The 20,609-nt window shown below is 44.5% G+C and overlaps 1 protein-coding gene across 2 annotated transcripts in view; it reads left to right on the forward strand.

Annotated features, from left to right (window-relative positions):
• Positions 1-20,609, forward strand: part of USP10 (ubiquitin specific peptidase 10) — a 333,623-nt gene that overhangs the window by 124,443 nt on the left and 188,571 nt on the right. For both annotated transcript variants that reach the window (XM_085638327.1, XM_085638328.1), the window contains one exon: positions 13,706-13,761. In XM_085638327.1, coding sequence (XP_085494453.1) covers positions 13,706-13,761 — 56 coding nt within the window. The remainder of the gene's footprint in view (positions 1-13,705; positions 13,762-20,609) is intronic.

Below are 20,609 nucleotides of genomic sequence, written 5' to 3' on the forward strand. Positions count from 1 at the left end.
GAATTATTTTTTACCTCCTCTATGTGGGTAGGCCCCTTTTTCACAGCCTCTTACTCCTCTTCTTGTTTTCAAGTTTTTAACATGATTAACATACCTTCATCTTTTTCACTCCTGAAGTTTAGTCAAGTTGCTTATATTAAGTAAACTACATTATACAATACTTTTTAGGAAAAATGTATTAATTTCATAAGTTTTGGAAAAAAAAATTATTCTGAAGCACATGAACAGCTCTTTTTGTAATGAAGCTAGATGGCCGTCAGCCGAAAATACAGTACAAAATCTTGACACTGGTTGTCAGTGCAGTGGTCTGGATAGCCAGTGGCTGACGTTGATCCTGTATCTAGCAACCAAAGAAACTTGCTCTGCCTAGTTACACTGATATCTCCTAATGCTGCATTTAGATTCCACACTCTGCTTTCCTGGTCTTCATCACTAGAAACTTGTGACATCATAGTTTGCCCATGATGATCCTGATTGATTGACCTTCTTTATTTCAATTGTTTTGATTATAAGAGTTGTATCTTTCTAATTTTGACATCGGGAAAGATTTTGTTTCCCATCTTTCAGCAATCCGTAGGTGTTCATAGCTTTCCGTTTTCTTTATTTAGTCGCTGACACCAACCCCTCCTCTGCTGCTGCCCTATGAACTGCCTCCCTGTGTTTCTTGTTTTTTTAATTTTCTTTTTTGATACTTGTGTGTGAGCTTTGAAGATGCACACTGCTGCTGGTCCTCTCGTTAATATTCTGATCTGTTGCTTCCCTCTTAGAGATGTTTACTGTTAGTGGGCTTGAAGCCCTCTCATTTCTTACCATAGGTGGGCTCCAAAGCCACTCCTGATTTCTTGGTTCCTGCTGGTCAGCTGTGCGGTCGGTACTTCACTCTTCTTGCATGTGACCCTCCCCTAGAGCATGGTCCTGTTACTTGTGTCCTTACACTGCTCACTCTTATCGGAGCTATTTTTCATTTTTGTTGAGCCGCTTTACAGAGTATATCTTTCGTAGCTGGCTTTGTCATATGCTCCCTCCCACCTTCCCGTTGGCTGTGTTTGCTCATTCGCTTTTTGTTGGCCTGCTCCATCCAGCAAATAAATGAAGAGGCCAGAGCCTTTGCCCTGTTGTGTCATGAAAGCCTCTGACGTTTGTTGTCATTTTTTTATAGCTCAAACTCAACCCGAAGGTATTGCAGTGCTTTATACAAGAACACTCATTAGGTCTCGACTAGCGAAGGCTGCGCTTGCGCAGTCTCGCTCGCGAGAAATAATGACTTGGAGAAGAGGGGCTTGAACCCGCCCCTCTTCTCCCCTCTTCTCCATTGGCTCGCCTCTTGAATGCTGGCCAGCCATTGGAGAAGAGGTCCGTCACTCCGAACAGGCCCCGTCCTTTTCGGATTCAGGGGCGTGTTTTTTGCAACTTTTCTAATTATCTCCTCCAGCCAATGGCAAGAGGAGAACACGCCCCCGAATCCGAAAGCGCCGCTGCCTTTCTCCGAGGCATTTCTGCTTTGCCTCGGAGAACGGCGGTGGTGGTCAGGGCGATTCCCGGCAGTTTGTACGTAGCCGTGACTTTGCTTTTCATTGTTAAATGCTCGCGACGGAATTGCTGTTGTAAAGCAGTCTTCCTTTGCTATGTGCCTGCATATAGATTTTAATTTACCCCCCCCCCCCCCACCGACCGCGTCTCTTTAGACAGATATGAACTGCGAGGCCTCGGCCCCAGGGTTTGAACTGGGAGCAATTAACAGGAAGCGCCCGCCTCTCTGGACTGAGGGCTGGCCAGTAGTTCACTCTGTCACTCATCAGTATGCACGACCGGGTACTGCATTCCACATTATCCAGATATTCTCCCTCGCCCGGTAAATATATCCAACAGCATCCACACGTTTTGAAATCTTTCCACCCTTAATCTGTATTTATCATCTTTCTCTTGGAAAAAGGGTGCACGCACCCTCACCTTTTGTGTCTAATGGGTTTATGTTTTGAGCTGCAAGTACTCGAACACCTGAGATGCTATTTGCATATTAAGATGTACAAACCTATTTGTATTTTCTTCAGCGTACTCCTTTGTACAAGTCTTTCCTTCCCTTTTCACCATTCTGTGTGGCTCACCGAAGCTGCTGCGCTGAGGATGTTCCAAAATGCAAACGGGAGGTGGATAAAGAGGGTTGGGTGGAGTAGGTTTAAATGTGTGTGTGTTTTTGTTGAACATGTTTCAGTCTCACGCTTTTTCACAGAAACGGAGATTGATGACCGGAATCTCGTGTTATTAAATTTCAGCCTAAATTACTTCTGTGCAGCTTTTTTGGCAAGTTTTGACGTTTCTTTGTGAGGGGTGCGCTCTAGGCTCGTGTCTTTCTCGGCAATAGTATGCGCCACTGTTGTCGGCGGCTTGTTGCCAATTCGTGAAGAATCGTTTCGCATTTATTTTATTTATAAGTAAAGTACACAAATACACAAAAAGACCGGAGCATCGAATTCAGGCATTCCCTTCCTTCATGTCTGGAAGATTATCTCGCGTTCAGACATTGCAATCGATAACTTGTCGGATACGATAAACAATCCTGCCCTTGAACTGCCTTGTTCTTTTACACGTTCCCCCGTTATTTCCGCGAACAACTCACACAGTGTTCTTATAGGCATGCTGTGAGGCTGAATACACAGCAAACTTTCAAATATGTTTACTTGTTCATTTTTACTCTAACAATAAAGACCCAGTTCCCTGTGGTCTAAATGCCAGCGTGTTCGTGTATGTACACATTCATTCTGCTCAATGAAACTGTTATATTTGTACGCTTCTAAACACTTATGCCCTCTTACTCCACTCTCACTTTTACATAAAACATAAGCAGTCCATATTTTGTGCGCATTGGCTTTTACTCTGCCGGTAGAAGCGCCACGTGGTTCCTAAGGAAAGCTTCAGGCGCTCTGAGAAAAACAAAATATACATTTCAAGAAATGTGACACACCAGATCCCATACAGGTTGTCATCTAACATGCAAAGCCCACAATTAAAATAATAAATAGTGTTGGCAAAGCCTGTTTTGTCATGTCTCTGCTTCTCTGCTCTTGCGCAAGGAGCGTTTCGTGGTTAGTTACCTAGTTTACCGGGCATGTGCAGTTGAACCGTTTGCTGGCCCTTTTAGGTTGTCTATGTACCAGTTCTGTTTACTGCGGAGGCTGTGTGTTTGTTGTAGGATCTGATGAACAGCAGTCATCTATTATTTAGTAGTATTTGTGTGTGGCTCTGTGTGTGGGTGCAAATGCAATAGGTCTAGCATTTGAGAGACCTTAAGCTATTGACATTGTAAATAACAATGCTGTTTCTTTAAATGTTTTAAAAACAAAAACATAAACAAAAATAATGTCATGAGCAATGCCAATAGCTCTAACTTTAACAATGCCGAGGCCATTGCATTGTAAATGCTTGTTTTTTGTAGGTACAGGAAGATTGTGATTTGCCGAAAGTCACAGCACGTTGAGTCTGTGCTGAGACTCAAACTGGGCTCCTCTGCCCCAAAGTTGGCAGCGTTGGCCGTTAGGCCACATCCTCTCCCCTGGCGTGCATACAGATTTCAGATAAACATTGACATTTCTGACATTTATTAATACACTAGTTATTAAAAAGCCAGCGCTTATATAGACTAAAACATCAGATATTTAAAAAAATCCAGGAAGTAATGTACCTTTTAAAGGTAGCCCAAACGTGATAACGCTATATTTTCATTTAGTAAGTATTGTTCCTGTACAAAGCCACCATATATTATGCTACATTGTTAACATTTTGCAAATTAAATATCTTCTCATGTTATCCAAGGATAAAAAAAATGGCTGAAACTTTTGGAAATAACAAGGAAATATAACCTTGCCTTAGTATAATGTATAACGTCTTAAAGTATCTGAGGTTGAAGTAGTCCATGGAAAAGGTTTCCTTTCAGACATGGCCAATACATTAAACAGTAAATACAACTACATTTATTTTATAGCTAGCACATCAAAGAATTTTCAGTTCTATTAAGGACACGGAGGCGAGGATTATGCTTCTCTTACTTTACTGCAAAACACGGCAGCCAATCAAGTTACAATAAACCTTACAGTAAACACAACAAAACGTAATTTGCCATGATCTGCCCTATGACAGCACCCTTGCCACCAATCTGAACCTGAGAAGGCCTATAAGACCTACTGCCTCCATTGTCCTTCCTCTTTCTTTGCCAGAATCCTAGCCAAAACAGAACCATATCATTTGCAACAGATAATGATCCAGAAAAATCTCTGTGAACGTCCACCACTGAGTCTCCCAGCTTCGTGGAGTACGTCATCCAGTTGCCTCCTGCCATGGAAAGCGGAATCTTCCTGAAAGAACGGAAATATTTCAACCTAAACTAATTCTAGAATTTCGGCAATCAACCATGTTTGCCATCTGAACCTGCGAAGGAAAATATACAGCCAGTAGTATCACTTTCATTTTTCACTATAACAAGAAGGGTGGGCAGTATTTCATGATTAGCAGTGGACTTGTAGAAATCAACACCATCAAATAAGCATGAATAAAACACAGTAAGATGTATATGGGTATGGTAATCCTCGCCTCTGTGTCCTTAATAGAATTGAAAATTCTTTGATGCACTAGCTATAAAAAAAATAGTTTTATGTCCGGACCAGAGGCTTCAGAATATGCTTGTTCAAAGCTGATCCACAACAACAGAAGCAATGTCAACAATTAGCTTGTGAACGATAACCTTAAAAGTGGAGTCCGAAGACCAATCGGCAGCCGCTATAATGTCCTCAAAGCAGGGCCCTAACAAGTAAGACTTTGAGGCCATTGCACCTCTCACTGAAAACGAACCATAAAAACGAAGGGTCTGTACCTGCCTCTGACAATTTAACCCACCTGGCCAAAATGGCTAATTTCACAGGCCCAAAATGCTTCTGCAAAGCAATAAGCAACTGCCCTCCAGTGGTTTGGCGTAACTCCCTGTACAATTCTCATAAGCCTTTAAGCATCGTACTACGCAAAGCAGGGCATGAACATCCAAGGTGCTTCTGCATAAAATGTAGCCTAAAAGTATTGTAAGCTTCGCTGACAATTGTTTTCTGGAGGGCTCTTCATTAGATGGCCAGGATCTCAAAGAATCTTAGGACTACATCCCCATCCCACAGGACTGAATATTTCGGCTTGGGAGGTTGAATTAAACTGATGTCCCTTAACAACTTACAGACTAAGGGATGTTCCCCCATCGGTTTACCATCCAAAGGTTGATGGCCCGCTGACGTAGCTGTGCAAAAATTTACTGCATCTATAAGCCAATCCTTGGTCTGCCAACTGTGAAGAGAAATTAATGATCTGATGCAATTCTGTGACCATGTGATCCTCACCCCGTTTGTCACACGAACAAGTCCATTACTTTTATGCCAAAGCATATAGTTTGCGAGTGCTGGGAGCCCCGGATTGTTTGAGATACCGAAGCCTGCTCTGAAAGACCCAGCCTTTGCCGGCGTCTCCTGAACCCCTCTAAGCCATCAAATCCAGTTGGCCTTACATTTAGAGGCTGAGGAAATCCCAAGGGATCGGTGGGAAGGGCTTGGAATCTGAGTCTGATATGACATTTCCAGCAACATAAGGAATGATGGCTGAGCCTTCTAAAAGGTGTCACTAGAACTAGCTCTGCCATTTGGCGACTCATTTGAGAAATAACTTTCTGGATCATGATGAAGGGGGAGAAACACATAATTGTTTTTCCCCCAGTTCTGGAGGAAAGCATCTGAGCTCACCTCTAGGGGATCTGGCCTCCAGCTGAAGATTGGAAGTTGCAATTTCAGACAGGAGGCAAAAAGATCCACCACACTTGGGCTCCACTGCTGGTAGAGACATAGAGATGCTCCAATTGCAACCTCCAGTCGCTCAAGTCTCAGGAAGCGGGAATCCCAATCCGCTACCACATTCTCTGTATCCTTGGCAATCTACTGTAGGAGTCAGGACGGGTAGCCCCAAATTTGTTGCTGTATCTCACCGCAGAGATATGCAGGTGCAATTCCTCCCTAAACCATCGGCCACCTGTAGAAACAGGGCCCCATCTAGCTCCCCATCTGCTGATGTACGATTCCATAATTACATCGGAATGCTGAAGAATATGGCCCTGCCATTCCAAGCATCCATATGGTCCAGCCACCAAGTCATCTCTATTTTGACTTCCTCTGGTAAGGAGATCTGTTCCTAGTACGACAAACCCTTCCACAGATAGAGGATCTATAGGCGCTGAAGGACCTGGTAATGGAGGGGACTGGGAAATATTACCTGTATGTTCGACGGAAAAAAAAGTGCCATCATCCTAGCAGGGACTCTCAAAGAGAATTGTGGACGAGAGAGCTAGTCTCTGCTATTTCTTGATTGAAATGATCTTCTTAACCAGAAGCTTCAGAGGAGCTGGAGTCTAATCTATCTGGAGTCCAATTAAATCCAGTGACTGAGAGGGGATCAGACACGATTTTGAGACACTGATGAACACCACGTCTTGCAACAACTGAATAGTCTGGTTTAGATGGAGGAGGACCGTGTCCAGATCCTGAGCCATTGTGATTAGGTCGTCCTGATTAAATTATTAATTTTACACACCTCATGAATTCTACAACTGGTCTAATATATTTGATGAAACACCAAGGGGCTGAAGAGCCCAAAAGGTAGGTCCTAGAACTTGTACCAATTTAGGCTCAACTAGAACTGAAGATAAACATCCTGAGCGACTGGAAAATAGGCACTGTCAGATGTGGGTCTTTCAGATCGAGTCTGTCTAACCACATTTTTTCCTGAAGGAGGTCTCTAAAAACGAGTGACTTCCATTTTAAAATGGCGATAGATCACCCAACCATTGAATTGTTTGAGGTTCAGAACCAATCTGCTACCCCCCTTCGGCACCAGCAAGATTGTGCTGACAAAATATTTGGGATATGGGTGTCTCAATACGATTGCTTCTTTGAGTGAGTTTTCTAGAATCTATGCATTGACCAAGCCCATTCTTGTGGGGGGTGGGGGTGGGGATTTGGGGGCTGGGAGGATAGGGTGCTGAGTTGGCGGTCCTTAGAACTCCAGTATGAGCAACTGCACTGTCTCCAATACCCATCTGTTGGTTGTAATCTGGCACCAGTTGGGGAGGAAATGACGCACCGTGCCCCCCAGAATGACCTACGAAGGAGGAATAATGTGTACCTGAATATGAGTATTCTGCATTGTCAGCTACTCCACCTTGATAGTTGGCACTGTGGAAATGGCCTCGACCATGTCTGGTTCTGAAAAGGTAGAAGTTGCCTTGACACTGGGCGTTATTCCAACCCCTTCTGGGATGGAACCTCTGTATGAGGCCTGGTCGTATCCCTGGACTGATGCTTGGCCTCTGTAGCGTCCAGTCCTTGTAAAAAGGCTATTGTGAAGGACCTTAAATGACAACTGTGCCTTAGTCCAGAGTCCTGCGTGGGGTGAACAAGAGCTTGCTGACCAGCTGTAGGGGTGTTGCACAAGAGCAGGAGTTCTTGCACCAGCGATATGACTGACCATCCCTGGGAGCTGGTCGACCCAGCTGAATTGGAGTGACTACCATTACTCTGGGGAGTAAAATGAATTCCGATCACTGATTATGCCCCAGGCCCTCAATGTGCATTACAGTTGTGTGCGGTGCTCTTGCAATAATAAAACAATTTCCTTTTTTTACAAATCTTTTTGTATTTCAACACTAAGGTACTCGTGTATGGAATTCCTATAACCCAACTCCCAGGATACATTGTTTGGGGTCAAGGACAACAAGTTTTCATAGGTATTGTGTCCTTGGGACAGGTAGGCCAACCCCCTACAGCAAAAACCCTTTGGCTGTCAGTTTACAGTACCACACGGAAGGGCATTGTCTGCAGCTAAGGTAATTTTGGTGTTTATACGCCAATGCTGTTCGACCTTGTATTTGTTTCATTAATGCCCTTATTAGGGCGAGCGTTCTAAGGAAATGTACGTTCAGACCGCACTGCTGACAGCAGTTCCAGTATAAACATGTGTACACACGTTTTCAAAGTTCAGCAGTATGAGACTATGCATACTGCTCCCAGAATGCTCTGATTGGATGCACCTATTTGCAGAAGCTTGAAAGCAAGATGAATGATACTTTGCTTTCAAAATAAAATGTGCACAAAAAAAATGCAACTAGGAAAAAAAACATTTTGCTAAACTACTGTAAACGTTTAGGTACCATTTCTTTCCTGCATCATTTCTAAAATGTGTTGATGCATGCTAGTATTTTCAAAAAAATATTCCTAATGGAAAAATTAGTGTAACAAGTTTCACCAAGATTATGGGAAACAAAAATGAACAAGCATTGGCAAAGCCAGTAGGTCTGAAATCGGTGGTCAGCCTTTTGGTTTTGTCAATGGTTGTCTTGTTTTGGCATGGTTTCTGTAAAACCTTATTGGCATGGGAGCTGCCGGTCCCTCACCATTATAACAAGCATTGGCAAAAGGCAAAAAAAATTGTCTCCAGAAGCACGCATTGCCACATTAGTTCCGGGCACTAAACTACTTGGTGTGCCAATATACTTCTTGTGAAAGAGCAGAATGCTGTCACTCAGTGAAGCTGGTTGATAGAGAATTTTAATGAACACTGAAGCTCTTGGTTAATACCATACCTAATTAGGGAGCCTATTTTAAAGAAATCTCAAAAGGGCACCCATTATATATGTCCTTGCATTAGTGCAGATCTAGGTCTTTAATGAATTCACAAGAATTTTCAGAAGTAGGTCAAGACGTAGTCCTAGAAAATATTTATAAACTTCATTTTGTCACGAGCAAACATGCCTGTGTAGATGTGCTCATGAGAAAATCTGTTGAGCGTTTGCACGTTCACTTTTCCTCCATCCATTTTTTCCCCAAACCCTGGAAGAAGTTTTACATCTGTCAGTCAGGAATGGAATCTCTAACATCTATCAGTATGGGAAAAGATTAGAGAAGAGCTGGTGAAAACCCCTAAAGCACGCATGCTAGTAGGTCTGCACAGACTTAAAAGGGCATTCCCATCCTGGAACAATTGCTTACTACGACTTTCAGCCCCAGTATGTGAACTGCGGAAATGTGGCAAAATAAAGGAATTGCTAGTATTCAAACCATACTATGGTTTGTGCCCTGGCATATTCAGAAAGGGTATTATCAAAGCTTTTATATAATGAGATTGCTACCATAATATGTCCCTACACTACATGGCACGAAAGGGACTAGTGGATTTTGCTACTGGGCAAGTAGATTTATGAAGCAACCTGCTCCATGGACAAGTAGATATTTTATTAAATTCCACAGCCAGCACAGAAGTGTTCTTAATGCCGAATCTGTTCTGCGCAGACTATGTCATAAAGACCCTTTTCAAAAAGGAGGTATAGCACCATTGTAAATTTTCACCACATTTATCTGTCTTAATGAAACATTTTAAGCCACCCACCCCCGACTCATTCATGGTTTCTGTAAGTATTCAGAGTTTTGGAACTAAACGTCTAACTTTACTTTACAGTCTGCTCTTGTATTGTGTAACTTAGAGTTGAGCTTTGGTTGTAGTGCGCCAATGGTTTTTCGAATGCACTTGTTAAGAATTTGAGGCATCCTAAGTTCTTGCTCTTGCCAGAGCCTCTCGCTGCCCTCCCACAATATTAATCCCCATTCACCTCCGAGGACCATGCCCCCTGTTCCATTGCTGTAAACATACTGTTTCCCAAAGAGCCATCAGCCACTATTGAAAATCACAGCAGATGGCGAAAGTGGACTATCAAAGGGTGTGAATACATCAGGGCATGTGTCTTGAGCTAGTCAGAAGCACGCTAAAACTATGGGCAACACAATAATGCATTACTATTTTATCATCTATTGAGCTGTTTTCACCATTCCTTTTGTCTTCCATTTGTTCTCTCTTTGGGTTGAGCAAGAAGAATGTGGAAGCAGAGACTGACATTGGTGCAAACAAATGTGGGAGATCAATTGCAAAATCATTCACATACTCATCCCTGTGATTTTTGGATGTTTATCACAGAATTTGCTTCTCTAGGAAATGCTTTACTGTTTGTTTAGTGAGGGAAGTTATGCTTCCTTTAATCCAGAGAAATCCCTCATTCGTGAAATAGAAGTGCTCCAAATGATGCTGAGAGGCTGCTTGATTCAGCACCAAACAAGGGTGGTTTCTGAGATGGAGATCCTTTGTCACTAAATTATACAGCACTGTTCTAACATGCAAACATCTTTTGGCATCTGATAGCATAGCTCTGTGCATAGTTGGAAAACCTGTACAGCAGGTAGCAAATACTAAGGTGTTTTTTTCATTCGATCTCTTGAGAAACCATAAACTCATTTGAATGCATTAAATAATGCCCTGCCTTTCATCTGTTTTGTCAGTACTCATTAGGCCTATATCTTTCCCATTTTCAGCTTTTCAGTGTCACTGCCGCCTCCATTTCGCTACATGAATTTTTGCAAAGATTGTTGTCCATCACAGTTTATCTCAATGGTGTAGATATTTCCCTGTCCTAGAAAAAAGGGATTACTACTCCTTATTTGACAGCGTGATTCACCAACATTCTACCATTTGGGTTTTCAGCAAAGTGCTGGAGTTTTACTTCCAGCATGGGTAAGCTTTCTGTCCCAATGTTCTTCAAACTTGACTTTTTGGTAGCTATCTTGCCAATTGGGATTGATACTAGGCTGCAGGCTTAAGTCTTTCAAGGAGCCATATATATCTCCCTTAAACATGGCAAGTGGCTTTTGACAGGCGTTTCTCTTTTGCATGTAAAGTTCTGGCAGTTCAATCCAGTTATTCCAAAGAGAGGGAACAATGGGTTTTTAGTAAGGTCCAGCGTACATGCCCTAGACTGTCAAAAGGAAGAAGGGTACGAAGTTCCTCGGTACCTTAATCTTGGTCCGAGACCTAGTTATAGTCACTTGAGGCAGGTTGACCTGTCAGTTGAGTAGTGGGAAGAGGGAATCGCCACTGGGGGAGATCAGTGGCGATTCTTCAGGACCTTAATGTGAAACTTATCTACACCCAGGGGTACAGTGAGTACCTACCTACCACTTAGTAGATCAGCGGGAAATGTGCCTGCGAGTTCAATGGGCAACCTAATCGCTATTCAGTAAGTGCCTCATCAATTCCAGCGGGCTCTGGACACATTGGAGATGTGTCTGGTTCAAGTAGAAACCGAGTGGTAGACCTACCTCGCACTGCTGGACCCGGGATGATTAGGTTGCCCATTGAACTCGTGGGCACATTTCCCGCTGATCCATTAAGTGGTAGGTAGGTTCTCACCGTACCACTGGGTGTAGATAAGTTTAAATTTAAGGTCCTGAAGAATCGCCACTGATCCCCCAGACAAGTAGGCGAGAAACATGTTGACCCACCAGGAGTAAAGCACTCTTATTGTGATGCATTATAGTCAGATAGTCTCCTCTCTTCCCCCCCCCCCCCCCTTTTTTAATCAGGCAGGGACCCTGCTAGAATAAAGTTGGTTCCATAGGACCCCTGACCTGTTTTAATCATCCTACTCACTAATACATCCAAACACACTAGGGCCCTCACACCCACGGCACCAAACGGCAAGGAACAATAGATCTCCGATAAATAGGCCCTTTATGGGTGCCCGTCGGGTATTGCAGTGCCGACCCGACGAGGAGCAGGACCATATGATGAAGCATGGCAGCTTGCTGGGGGTGTGAGGGCACTAGTTCCGAAAGGAGAAATTCCTCTCCTCCCGCTACTCAACTGACAGGTCAACCTGCCTCAAGTGACGATAACTAGGTCTCTAACCAAGATTTTTAAGGCACCGTGGAGCTTCGTACCCTTCTTCCTTTTGGCAGTTCAATCCAGTTCACATGATTGTCAGATAAGTGTTAAACAAATACATAATACATCAAAGAATGTTTATACTATATGAATCCCCTAGTAAAGAAAACTTTTTGCTGATAATCAACGGAGCTGCCCAAACGTGTTATCCACGTGGCACATTTCTAAGACTAGTCTTGGCAGACAAAACCTCATTTTACCAACGTTTATAAATCAAATGCTGCAAAAAGTGAAACCAAAAAAGTCCACCAAAATGTGACCATGTATATTGAAATTTAAAGTGCAAAAGCATTTCCCTCCATTTGATGTAATTTGAGCCTCCATACTGCAGCTGATAAGATGTAATATCGCCCAATAAATTTACTGTTAGCAATTTAAGGTTTCATCTCTAAATCCCCACCTCTTTTAATTGAGATTAATGACTGCTTCAATAAGTGCTCTGGCAAAATTTCTTTCAGCCAAGAAATGATTCCATTTGCTTTGCACCAAAAGCCTCTTATGTCTTCAACTGAATCTCTATACAACCTGCATGCTTTCAATTTTCTGAATTTCATTTTACCAAGAACTTGTTTAGATGTGGCCACTTATTGCGTACGGTGGACTTGCCTTTGGAAATGGCAGTGAAAGCCACCATTTGCAGGTGTTTCGTCATTTATCATCTTGCTCATTTCCAAGTATTTTAAAATAAGAGAATTTCAGTTCCTCAGGCTAGACATTCATTTCATTCGGCTGGTAAAAGTACAGCGTCATCTGTCCTGCTGAAATGGATACAATATGTTCTGGAAGTTTTGAGATGGCAACATCAGCCAACCCTTCATGTAAATATCAGTCAATAAATGAATTCTCGATAAAATAACTACTCCGGCCAGGAATACCTGTGCAATTTGTGTGCTTGAAGCTTGGATATCATATGCTTCCCACATCCAAGTGATGTTTGGTTATAAAATCAGGCTGTCAGCCAGCTGAGAAAGAGGAGGATGACAGAAGGAAGTTACCTTCAAGGTGATTAATGTCCTTAATCCTGGTTCTCATTCCTTCACAATGCCAACTCAGCCATCCTCTTAGGCTGTGTAGGATCTTGATGTGATTGGTTGGTTGTGCAGTGGTGAGGGCGTGAATGGGATTAAGGGCTGCTTGCCTTAAGGGTCCCCTGAGAGTTCTTTTAAGTTGGAAGCATTTGTTTGAAATGGGATTTCCAGAATAAGTCTATAGATTTAAGCATTCGTAGCAAGATGGACTATGACTGAAAGTACTTAAATCTCATGAAGATAACTTTTTTTGTGGTAAGTAAAGTTGCACCTAATCAGTGTTTGAACCTTGCTAATGAAATGTTGAATTTTAGTTCAGCCATGGGACAACAGTAGTTAAGGGTGTAGCTTGATAAATACATTAGAATGAGGTCTTAGATTTTCTAAGCAAAATAAGAAAAGCCCCACACATGTTGAGTTAGGTTGGACCGGAATTGCTGATATATTTTTTAATTAAATGCTTTAAGAGCATCAAACGGTGCATACTTTTGCAGCTGTAGGGTAAAATGGAGTACACCCCAGACGCCCTGCAATCCAGCCCATTTGGTGTGTTCTTGTTTTGGTGCATGTTTGCTGCTTCAGTGTGGCAATGTTAAGCAATTGGGACAGTTTGGTTACTAGGTATCTGAACCTTTTCTTCATGAAAGTGATGTTTTCAATGACATTGTATCTCATGGATATTTTTCAAGTTAGAATTTCACCCTATTCTCATTTTTTGTATGGTGTACACATTCGCAAGTGAAACTCAAAATATCTTATTTTTTTGCTTCAGTGTTTAAGATGGTGTACTTTAATAATCTGTCCCTATGACTGTTTTTTTTTTTTTTACGCTACAGTGTACGGCTAATGAACGAGTTTACAAACATGCCAATTCCTCCTAAACCTAAGCAAGGTAAGCGAATAACAAGACAATACAGTACTTGTGTGTGTGGTAGAAAGGAATTAAACTTCATTTTGTGTATAAGTAAACAAACTCTCTACAGGAATTCTGTGGTAAATTGCTTGGTTAATTTGAGATTGATTAGTAAAGTATTGACCTATCCTGCTACTTCTGTTTAATGTGAAACTTCTCTTTTTGGTAAAGTAAATAAAAAAAAAATTATTTGGCATATTCACCGGAATAACAGCCACTGAATGCCATCTTCGAATTTTCTTTGATCCTGAGAAGCTCTCTTTGCAAAATGGCTAAGCTGTGCACTGGGATCTGGTGTTGGGCCCTTGGCCAAGGATCATCACATTGTGCCTCAAGAAAAACATTTATAGTTGTCTACGCAGTGATGGGACCATCGCTGGCCTCCCCTGGTTTGGTTTTATATGAGTAATTGGCAGCAATGGTCTCTTGGTCCCACGTCTAAGTTGGCAGTACAGGGGCTCATGCGCCAAGGTCAAAGCGCCCATTCAGACCCCCCCGCCCCCCACCCACCTCCCTACCTAGCACACCAAGGCTTATTTTGATGCTGATACCCTCCTAAGGGTTGAAGGGCGATGCACTCCAAGGTGCCTTGCCATGTACTTTATCACAATGTATCGTCGCACAAGAAACATTCTGCAGTGTTACAACCTGCTGGGCCCCTCCAGGAACAATTATCTGGCTGACTTGGTGTGATCATCCTTTTACCCACATTGCTATAACAAGCCTTTGCACCTGGTCTGCATTCAGAAGCCTTAATTCGTTAGGAGTCCATGGACCGTTTTCCCCAGAACCCCCTAGCTGCCCTTACTGAACTGGAGCCGTCAGTGAAAGGTTCCCATACAAAGTGGAGTGTGCTTCCAAATGGGACTCTTCTAGATGTGCAGAAATAATGAATAAATGCATATGCATAGGGTATCAAACCACTTTATTTTAAAGGAAAACATAGATTTGTGAAAGGCTGTCTAAGGGAAACCTCTATTTTTTCAATAGCTCAGTAAGACACATGATGCAGCCTTGGTGTTCCAGCTTATTTTCACACTAAATGGCATCTTTAATCACCAACTCCCTTTATTTCAAACTTTATTGTTCTGCAGCAGTTGGGAGCCTTCTGGACCCTCACCGTGGGGAAGAGCCCAAATGTGAAATCAATTTTTTTCTTACCCCTCATTTTGCCAAGAAGCATAACTGCTCAACACAGACATGGCAGCCACCACTGTATCGTAGCAGCAAAGTCGACTGCACAGGACCTCACTAATGCTCACATCCTCGCTGTGAAGAATGCCATGAGTGACCGGATTTCTACACAGATTTGTTTTTTTGTTTTTCTATATATCGTGGACTTGACCCGAAGTTATCAGAGTGCTTTACATGAGCACCAGTTGAGTTACACAAGGACACAAGATTGACTTTGTGTCTATCACACTAAAATTGGTGTAGACACACTGGACTTGCTCGTAGGCAGAACATCAATGAGTGAGTGGCCCATTGATGTCCAGGATGAATCTTCATTGACCATGAAGGCTACTTTGAAGACTGCTGTGGAGCACCTTAAGGACCAAGATATAAGCGCATAATGAGTCAATGTTCGGATACTTGGGGCTTCATTAGGAAGTTTCTCCCTTTAGCTTAATTGTCTGCAATTTTCTTACTTAAGAGGGCAAACGCTTCACTTCATTTTCAGTTGTACCCTCTGGAGCATCTTGATATTGGAAGAATCATACTACAAGATCAAAACTGGAAGAACTAATTGGCAGGAGGTTAGCCGAATAAAAATGTTTTAAGAGATCGTCTAAAGATAATCTTTGCAAGATTTCTTGAGCAGGATGTGTACCTTGTACAAGGACCTTAAACTGCATCTTTTGCTGGACTGTAAGCCAGTGAAGCTTTCTCCTGGCTTTTGAGATCTTGTTGAATTTTCTTCACCCTTTGCCTTTCTGGACAGCAAAGTTTTGCATTTTTTGTAGACTGGTAGTGGCAGTCTGTAGGACACCCAAGTACGGTCTGTTCAAGCAGTGATGGTTTAATCCTACTGTTCTTTTGATGTGAGGAGGATGATCTTCACCAGCATCTTGAAGTTATAGAAACGGGTTGAGCTGACAGCTGTGATTTGTGTTTCTAACAAGAGATTACCATTCACTATCACTAAGTATTTAACCTGGAATGAGCCCTGATGTGGAACAAAGGGAATCTTGCTATCTGAACTTCTCTTGCGCTGCACACTAGGAGCAGCTTGGTTTTCCTGATTTCTGTTTTAGAAAATTCCCATATTAAATTTGGATGTAAACAGAAAAGACACAAATTTTTCCAAGTGTGCCTTGTCATTCACTCAACTAGTTCAGTATCTTCTTCATATATTAGTACAAGTTTTTTGGTAATCGGTAGTAAAGGTTAGGGCGGAGCCTTGCGGCACCCTAGAAGAAATGGAAGCTTGAGATATGATTGGTGGTAGAAACAGTGGCTGTTTATGATCAGACAAGAACAAGGATAGGAACCAGTTGTCCTTTTTAGCTGTAAGTGACTCTGCTTGGCTTTGTAGGAGAATCACATGGCCAACTGTATCGAATGTGTTAAAAGGGTCGAGTAAAATGAAACCTGCATCAGTTCCATCAATTATAGGGAAGCAGGAGAGAGGACTTGGTCTCCTCCTCACTTTGGGAACCTAGTAACCAAGAGTCAAAGTATCCTGAACTTGCCAGCTAAGATGAAACTTGCCTAGCTACCATTTTTCCAAAATGTTCCCTAAAGTTGGCCGTACGGTAATTGTCAATAAGGGAACGCCTGCATTAATTTTCTTAAGCACAAGGAAGACTCTAACTTTACATTTGGCAGGTTCTTGACTGGTAGAGTGTAGTAGATTGCATCTGCTGCTGCCAGGGATCTGAGTTTTACAGCAAGACCTAAGTCACCATGGGAATCAGATTTAAGAAACCACTTGAAGGCCAAACCTGTTTGAAGGAGGCCACAGAGTAGCACTGGATATTGGTGAGGTAGATAAAGATGCCTTGGTATTGGATGGTTGTTTACTTTTGTAGCAACTATATTTAATATTTAAGATGAAATGCTGTGAGCCACAAGATTGACTGGATATTAATTTGGATGTCAAAAAACAGGTTCTTGGGAAGGAAGCATTTTTTTTTTGTTGAACTAGTTTATTAAATGGCAGAAGTAAAGGATTCTGTATGTCCATGAAATTGATCTGACCCCAAATGTCTAATGAACAAACTTTTTTTTTTTTTTTTTTAAAAGATTTTATTGTGCATAAAAAGGGTTACTAACACGGGCCTACAACCACCAGGGCCGGCCGCTAGTAGTCGAAGTGTTCCAGCATATCAGAAAACAATGACTGGCCCACAGGGGCTCCGCACTATCACAGTAGATCAGACTGCACATAAAGGAAATCAGCATACACACTTTTAATATAAATAACAACAAAAAAGAAAAATACAAAAATACAACAAACAAGGCGAAACGACTTATGAAGGGCGGCGAACACTAGCCGGGGGAGTCAACACCCAACCACCCGAGGGCGGTCAATAAAAGAAGACCTGAGAGGGAGGGGGGGGCCACGAGAGAACCAAATCTGTACTCCAAAGTAAGAGATGCACAAGGAACCCTCAAGGATCAGGGGGACGAGGCAACCCCGGACGTATCCACCAAAGGGGGAGCACAGATAGACCCACGATACGCGTTCCACTGCCCCCAAATTTTAACCCAAGCCCCCGGTTTACCACGGGCCACATACACCGTTTTCTCCCTGTACATCCACCAGTCCATGTTTTCCTTCCAGACGGACACGGTGGGAGGCCGCTGGGAACCCCAAAGCTGCGCAATATCTCTCTTTGCAATCATGTTCCCCAAGGCCGCCCACCGAGCCTGAGCCGCATTGCAGTCATTGGGCTCCCATACATTCAGCACACAACGACGCACCTCCGGCAGCAGAGCGACCCCGGTGACTCGTCTAATAATATCATACACCCGGCGCCAGTATTCCGCCACCTCGCGGCATTCCCATAGGATATGGAGAAAGGTAGTACTGAGCCCGCAGCCACGCTTACAGAGTCCGTCGTCTGAAAACCCCATCGAGACCAGGCGGGGGCCCGTCACATATACACGATGGAGAATCTTAAGCTGGACCAGGCGGAGACGGGCCGGGATGGCCACCTCCTTAGGGGATGACAGCGCAGTCTGCCAGTCCTCATCGTCCAGCTCCACCCCATCTCCCGTCCATGCCTCCCGAAGACGCACCAAGAGGTCAGCCCGATTGTTTATCAGTTTTTTGTAAATCAGGGAGATAGTACTGTCGGGAACGTGACCATCGAGTATGCGGTCCTCGAGAGGCGAAGAAGGGACCGTGGTCCCCTCCCCAAAGACCGAAAGCAGGGCGTGCCGAACCCGTGCATAACGGAAGAACTCTCTGTCACTAAGCTCATACTCGCGCTGAAGCGCTGCGAAGGATTTAACCGCACCTTTAACCCACAGGTCCCCCACTCTGCTGATGCCGATCGTATCCCAGCGCTCGAAGCCTTTCGTTGTCCAGAGGCTTCCCAAGCGGTCTGAGTCGAATAGAGGAGTGGCGCACGTTAAACGCTCACTCCAGCCCATCGCAACGTTAGCCGCCTTCCATACACGGACCGCAATCCTGGTAGGGCCCGTAAGGGCCCTACCAGCAGACCGCGAGTAAAGCGCTCTGTTATAGTTACCGCCGGGGAGCAGGAATTTGTCCATCTCATATGCCGGGTTCGAACCAGGAGCGTACGTAGCATGATTAATGGCAGACAGCTGGGAGGCCCAATAGTACCGTCTAATATCAGGAAGCGCGATGCCCCCGTCATACCAGGAAAGAGTCAGCTTGGCCAAAGTGATACGCGATCGCCCGTCCCAAACCAGTCTCCTCTGCAAACTCTCCACCTCCCTAAAGTAGGCCGCAGGAATGACATAGAAGGAGTTCTGGAGTGCATAAAGGAATCTGGGAAGGGACATCATTTTAAACAGCGCCGCGCGACCAAGCGGAGACAAGGCCAGCTTACACCACCGAGCCGTATCTGCCCTCAAACACCGGAGTGGAGACAGGAGATTCTGCTCATAGCGGACCGCCGGATCCAACGAAACGTACACCCCCAGGTATTTAAAGCCGGACTGAGATATTTGGAGCGGAAGCCGAGGCGGCAAGAGAGGAAGACCACCAGAGATAGGATACACACAAGATTTGGACCAGTTGATTATCAGACCCGAGTTTTTCCCGAAGGAAGTAAGGACATCAAAGAGAACATTGAGCGACTTCCGCGGTGAGGTGAGATACAAGAGAATATCATCCGCGTACAATGAAACCCGATCCTCGAAGCCCGGGGCCCACCGGAGCCCTCTAATCGAGGGCTCCCAACGGAGCCAGGCAGCGAGCGGCTCCAGGGCGAGAGCAAAGAGCAGCGGGGACAACGGGCACCCCTGCCTAGTTCCCCTCCCGAGAGCGAAAGGCAGAGAAACCCGCCCATTGACAACCACCTGAGCCATTGGTCCAGCATAAAGGAGCTTCACCCAGCCAAGGAACCCCTCCCCAAAACCAAACTTCGCCAAGACGGCCCAAAGAAATGGCCATTCAATGGTATCAAAGGCCATCGTGGAGTCTAGGGAAACCAATATGGCTGGTTCAGCGAAGTGCTCAACCCTAGCGAGGACGCCGTGCAAACGCCGTAAGTTGAGAGCGGTATTACGATGTGGGATGAAGCCACATTGATCCGGATGTATCAAGTCACATATAACGCTCAGCAAGCGATTGGCGAGGACCTTAGCAAGGATTTTGGGTTCGGCATTCAGCAGGGAAATAGGCCTATAGGAGGCACAGCGGTCACGTGGCTTACCCTCCTTGGGAATCACCACTATAGTAGCCAGACGCTGGTCGTCAGGAAGGGAACCCCTCTCGAGCGGTTCCTGAAACATATGACGGAGGAAAGGCGCGATTTTATCCGGGCGCAACTTATATAGTTCAATCGGCAGGCCGTTGGGGCCCATAGCCTTGACCGAGCGGAGGGAGCGAATCGCAGTAGCTATCTCTTCGACAGACAAAGGGGCATCCATCAGCTCGCGGTCCTCGACGGATAAGCCGGGCAGGGCAATATCCCGAAGCAGAAGACGAGAGTCGTCCTCATCTCTATCAGACACCGGGGAGTACACTGCACGGAGGTGGTCAGCAAAACACTCAACAATCTCACCAGGCTCAGTCACACACACTCCATCCGACACCCGAAGCTCCGGGACCACACGATTCACTCTCTCCTTGTCCAACCAGGCAATCAGCTTACCCGCCTTGTCTCCGGCGTCATACAACCTGCCCTGCTGCTCCCTATACATAGTCTTGGCAGCATCAGTGACGAGAGACTTATATTCAAACTGCTTCAGGCTGAGGGCATGCAGCCCATCCGGGGTGACACCCGCCTCTAGGGCTGCCTCCAGCCCCGATATTTCAGTCTCCAGCGTCACAGCCGCCTCTCTTGACCCTCTTGGCCTCCACAATCTGGGACAGGGCATGCCCGCGGAGCACTGCTTTGAAAGCTTCCCACAGGGACACCGAGGACAGCACCGACCCCTCATTCTCAGAAAAATATTGATCAATCGACTTAATCAGGCTATCACGGATCTTGGGGTCTCACAGGTACCAAGGGTTAATAGGAGCGATCCGCCCAGCGGACCGCGACCCGGTGTCAAAAAGCAACCACAGTGGGGAATGATCAGAAATACCCCAGGCCAGGTGTTTGACCTCTCGAATCCGAGCAGCCTGGGCCGCGGGCATGAGGAAATAATCCAGTCTGGAGAGACTCCCATGGGCCCCAGAG

This window comes from Triturus cristatus, chromosome 12 (assembly GCF_964204655.1).
Source record: "Triturus cristatus chromosome 12, aTriCri1.1, whole genome shotgun sequence".
NCBI classification, from domain to species: Eukaryota; Metazoa; Chordata; class Amphibia; order Caudata; family Salamandridae; genus Triturus; species Triturus cristatus.